This window comes from Galeopterus variegatus, unplaced genomic scaffold, assembly GCF_000696425.1.
Source record: "Galeopterus variegatus unplaced genomic scaffold, G_variegatus-3.0.2 Scaffold3892, whole genome shotgun sequence".
Lineage (NCBI taxonomy): Eukaryota > Metazoa > Chordata > Mammalia > Dermoptera > Cynocephalidae > Galeopterus > Galeopterus variegatus.
The window spans coordinates 133,026-136,698 of record NW_007730003.1 but is presented as its reverse complement, the minus strand read 5'-3'; the positions used below and the strand labels follow the sequence as shown (position 1 = coordinate 136,698).

General features: G+C 51.8%; 1 protein-coding gene across 1 annotated transcript in view; it reads left to right on the top strand.

Annotated features, from left to right (window-relative positions):
- Positions 1–184: 184 nt before the first annotated feature.
- The window catches only part of ABCC6 (ATP-binding cassette, sub-family C (CFTR/MRP), member 6), a 52,763-nt gene continuing 49,274 nt past the window's right edge, over positions 185–3,673 (top strand). Inside the window, exons 1-4 of the mRNA XM_008586231.1 lie at positions 185–260; positions 1,530–1,712; positions 3,124–3,249; positions 3,375–3,503. Of these exons, the coding sequence (XP_008584453.1) occupies positions 225–260; positions 1,530–1,712; positions 3,124–3,249; positions 3,375–3,503 (474 nt within the window). The 5' untranslated portion in view covers positions 185–224. The remainder of the gene's footprint in view (positions 261–1,529; positions 1,713–3,123; positions 3,250–3,374; positions 3,504–3,673) is intronic.

Genomic DNA, 3,673 nt, shown 5'->3' with positions numbered 1-3,673 from the left:
CCCACCCCCACCCCCATCCCCTTGCCTCGTTTCACCCCCGTCGCCCCACCCCTGCCGCGCCGATGGACCTTGCCCCAGGCCTCCAAATACCAGACTCGAATCCCCGCTGGACGGGGACCTGCCCGGCCCCGCCTCTTCCCTGGCCAGGAGCGCGGCGGAGGAGGCTGCCCAGGGACCGACCGACAGACTGACGCTCGGACCGACCGACCGACAGAGTGCACCCGATGGCGCTGCCTGGCGAGCCCTGCGCGGGGCCGGGGGTGAGTGTCCCCATCCCGCCGCCTTTTCCTCCCTCCCACCCCACCCCCTCCGGCTCTGTTTGGCCGCAGATCTTTGGGGCTGTGATACCGGGGAGGGGACAGACCCCCCAAATTCCTGTCCCTGGGAAGCGAGAAGACCTGCTCTGGCTCCCGAACGGCAGCAGATTGCGACCCATTTCCCCAAGCCGGCCCCCGGCCAGCCCGGCACTATTTAAGGGTCCTCCATACCTCCCAGCTACTGGGACCTTGACCTTCATTTGGGCAAAGCTAGTGGCCCCCGCAAACCCTTCCCACCGCCCGCAGAGCCCTTCCGGTCCTCGGGACCCTCTACGTGTCTGCCTTCCTTTCCCATCCTGCTCTTAGCAAAGGACTCCAGGCAGTGGAGTTCACAGCGTGGGGGTGGGGGTCGCGATCTCCCAGCATTTCAGGAGCCAGGTAGGTAAGGCAGTAACTACAGCTGTGTTAGCTGAGGGCTGGTTCTGTGCCCAGCATTGTGGTGTGCGCTTTACTGCTGGTGACCCATTTAATGCAACCTTTAGAGGTAGAGTCTTTTGTTATCCCCCTTCTGCAGGGAGAGAAGCTGAGACACGGAGAGGTTAAAGCTCACACAGCTCGTGAGTGGTGAAGCCAGGAGGAGTAGATGAGTGAGGATGGGTGCATGGCTGGTGGGTAACACAGCAGGGGGAGAGTTGGAGAGGCCATGTCTGCTAAACTTAACATTTCTTCTAGAGTTAGAGAGGGCCAGCCAAGGAGCCAAGATAAAAATCACAGATTGAGACCACCAGTAGAACAAGTTTTGGGGTCAGGTTGGCCTGCATCAGAGTCAGCTCTGCCACTCCCTATTTGTGTGGGTCTGAAAGAGGCAGTTTCCTTCTTGGTCTGTGAAATGGGGACAGTAGTGCCTACCTCCTAGAATTTGTTAAGTGACAGTCTGTGCCTAGCACTCATTATGGAGCCGAGGTCTCCTAGACCCGAGGACCCAAGTCCCTGGGTTCAAATCACCCACTTCCCAGCTGGGTGATTTCAGCCAAATTACTCAATGTCTATGCGCCTCACCTTCCTCATCTGCCAAATCAGTATGAAAATTGCATCTAACTCATAGGGGTGATGTTAGGATGAAAGGAACTGAGAATTATAAGGTATTCCAAAGAGCACTTGGCACATTTTTATGTAAATGTTAGGAGTCTAAAAAGTCGCCTGATCCTCTAGGCAGGTGAGTTTGGGACCCCTGCATTTTACTATCGGAAGAATTGCCTGGTGTTCTCTCAGGTCTGGAACCAGACGGAGCCGGAACCTGCCAGCACCCGCCTGCTGAGCCTTTGCTTTCTGAGAACAGCAGGAGTCTGGGTGCCCCCCTTGTACCTCTGGATCCTGGGCCCCATCTACCTCCTCTACATCCACCGCCATGGCAGGGGCTACCTCCGGATGTCTCCCCTCTTCAAAGCCAAAATGGTATCCACTGCAGCTGGGAGCCTGGAATCAGACAATTGCAGGGCAGGGGGAGGGTGGACCCTGGAGGAGACCCTGAAGTGAACTCTCCTCCTATCAGGGAGCACACAGGGTGGAGACAAGAAGGGAAACTGTTCATTAAAAAGAGCAATACTAGAGAGGCTACCCAGGTAAGCTAGGTGGAGCGAGTTTCCCCCAAACAGATTTTGTAATGATGAAAATCTGTGCACGTCCACACACACACACACACACACTCTCACATGTTCTGGGACGATTTGTAGCTACTATAACCTGGCATTTCCCAAAGTGCCCCCTGTGTACTTCTGGGGTACATAAAGTGATTTTAGGGCCACAATTTTTAAAATTTTAAGTTATGCATTTATTTTTATGTTTCCCCACTGGCAGAACTACAGACAGTTTTTTTAATTGTTATGTATTTATTTTAGTGTGTTAGATAAACACTGGCATTCCTAGTGTGAGCCGTTCCACTCATCCATCACCTTCTCCAGACTTCTACAAAAATGTTCTTCAAGGTTCATTCATTCCCATATCACCTTGTTAATTTTTGCTCTATTGCCTGTTACCTATGGGGGGGGGGCAAATTTAAAGGCCCCATATTTGAATCTTTGTGGGCCATGTGATCTCTGTTTCAACTACTCCACTCTGCACTTATAGCATGAATGTAGCCCTTAGTAAACAAACAGACATGACTGTGTTTCAGTAAAACCTTAATTATAGTCACTGAAACTCGGATTTTCTATAATTCTTACATGTCGTGACATATTACACTTCTTTTGATTTTTTCTCCCCAACGACTGAAAAACGTAAAAACCATTCTTAGCTCACAGGCCATACAAAAACAGACAGCAGGCCAGACTTAGACTGTGAGTGGTATTTTACCAACCCCTGCTTTGCACTAACTGAGGTACCTTTGCTAGTTCCTCCAGGGTGCCTTGCTCTGGCCTTCTCTTCCACGTGGCATGCTCTCTCTCTTTCTCTTATTCAAAGAGAGGCCAATATGTATTAGGGAGACCCTAAAAACTTACTGACCCAACAGAGAGTTTCTCCTTAGTAGGGACTGAAAATGACTTGAGGGTATACCTTTCTCACCCAGTGAGTAAATTTCATTTCATATTGTGTCTTTACACCTGAAGTCACCTTGCACATGCACTATTGGAGCACCTCCCGCATTTTGGAAAACATTGGGTTGGCTCAAGCTCTTGTTGGTCGTTATTTATACAACAGTTCCAAGTCAGGACTGATCTGCAATGCCCCTTACACATGCTTCCCACTGGCACATTGATAACTTGTGACATTGGTTCGTAACAGGGCCCCAGTTGGCCATGGGGGTCTCACTCCAGGTTGCCACCATCTTTCTTGTCACCCCCAGCCTTATCTAAGCCTGTCTTCCTAGGTGCTTGGGCTTGCCCTTGTAGTCCTGTTCATCTTCAGTGTGTCTGTCGCTCTTTGGAAAATCCAGCAGGGAACGCCCGAGGCCCCCGAATTCCTCATTCACCCTTCGGTGTGGCTCACCACAATGGTAATGACGTCCTCAGTCTGGAGCTCGGCTCGCCCCTGCTGCTGCTGCCCTGGTAGAGAATGTGGGGGAAAGTGGGGCCTCCCCTCCCACGCACCCTAAGGGCTTGGCCTGACTTTCCTGTCCAGAGCTTCGCCATGATCGTGATTCACCTCGAAAGGAAGAAGGGGATCCAGGCATCTGGGCTGCTGTTCGGATACTGGCTGCTCTGTTTTCTCTCGCCAGCTACCAGCGCTGCCCAGCAGGCCTTGAGAGGGGTGAGTGGGGAAGCCAGTGTGGCGGTGTCAGAACTTGGATCCCATCCTTCCTCCTGCCCTTTCCACACATGACTTACTCTCCACACAGACACACCCCACTCACTTAAACTCGAAAGATACAGAAGCATACTCCCTCGCATATAAGTACCCACCATCCTGTACATTTTTTA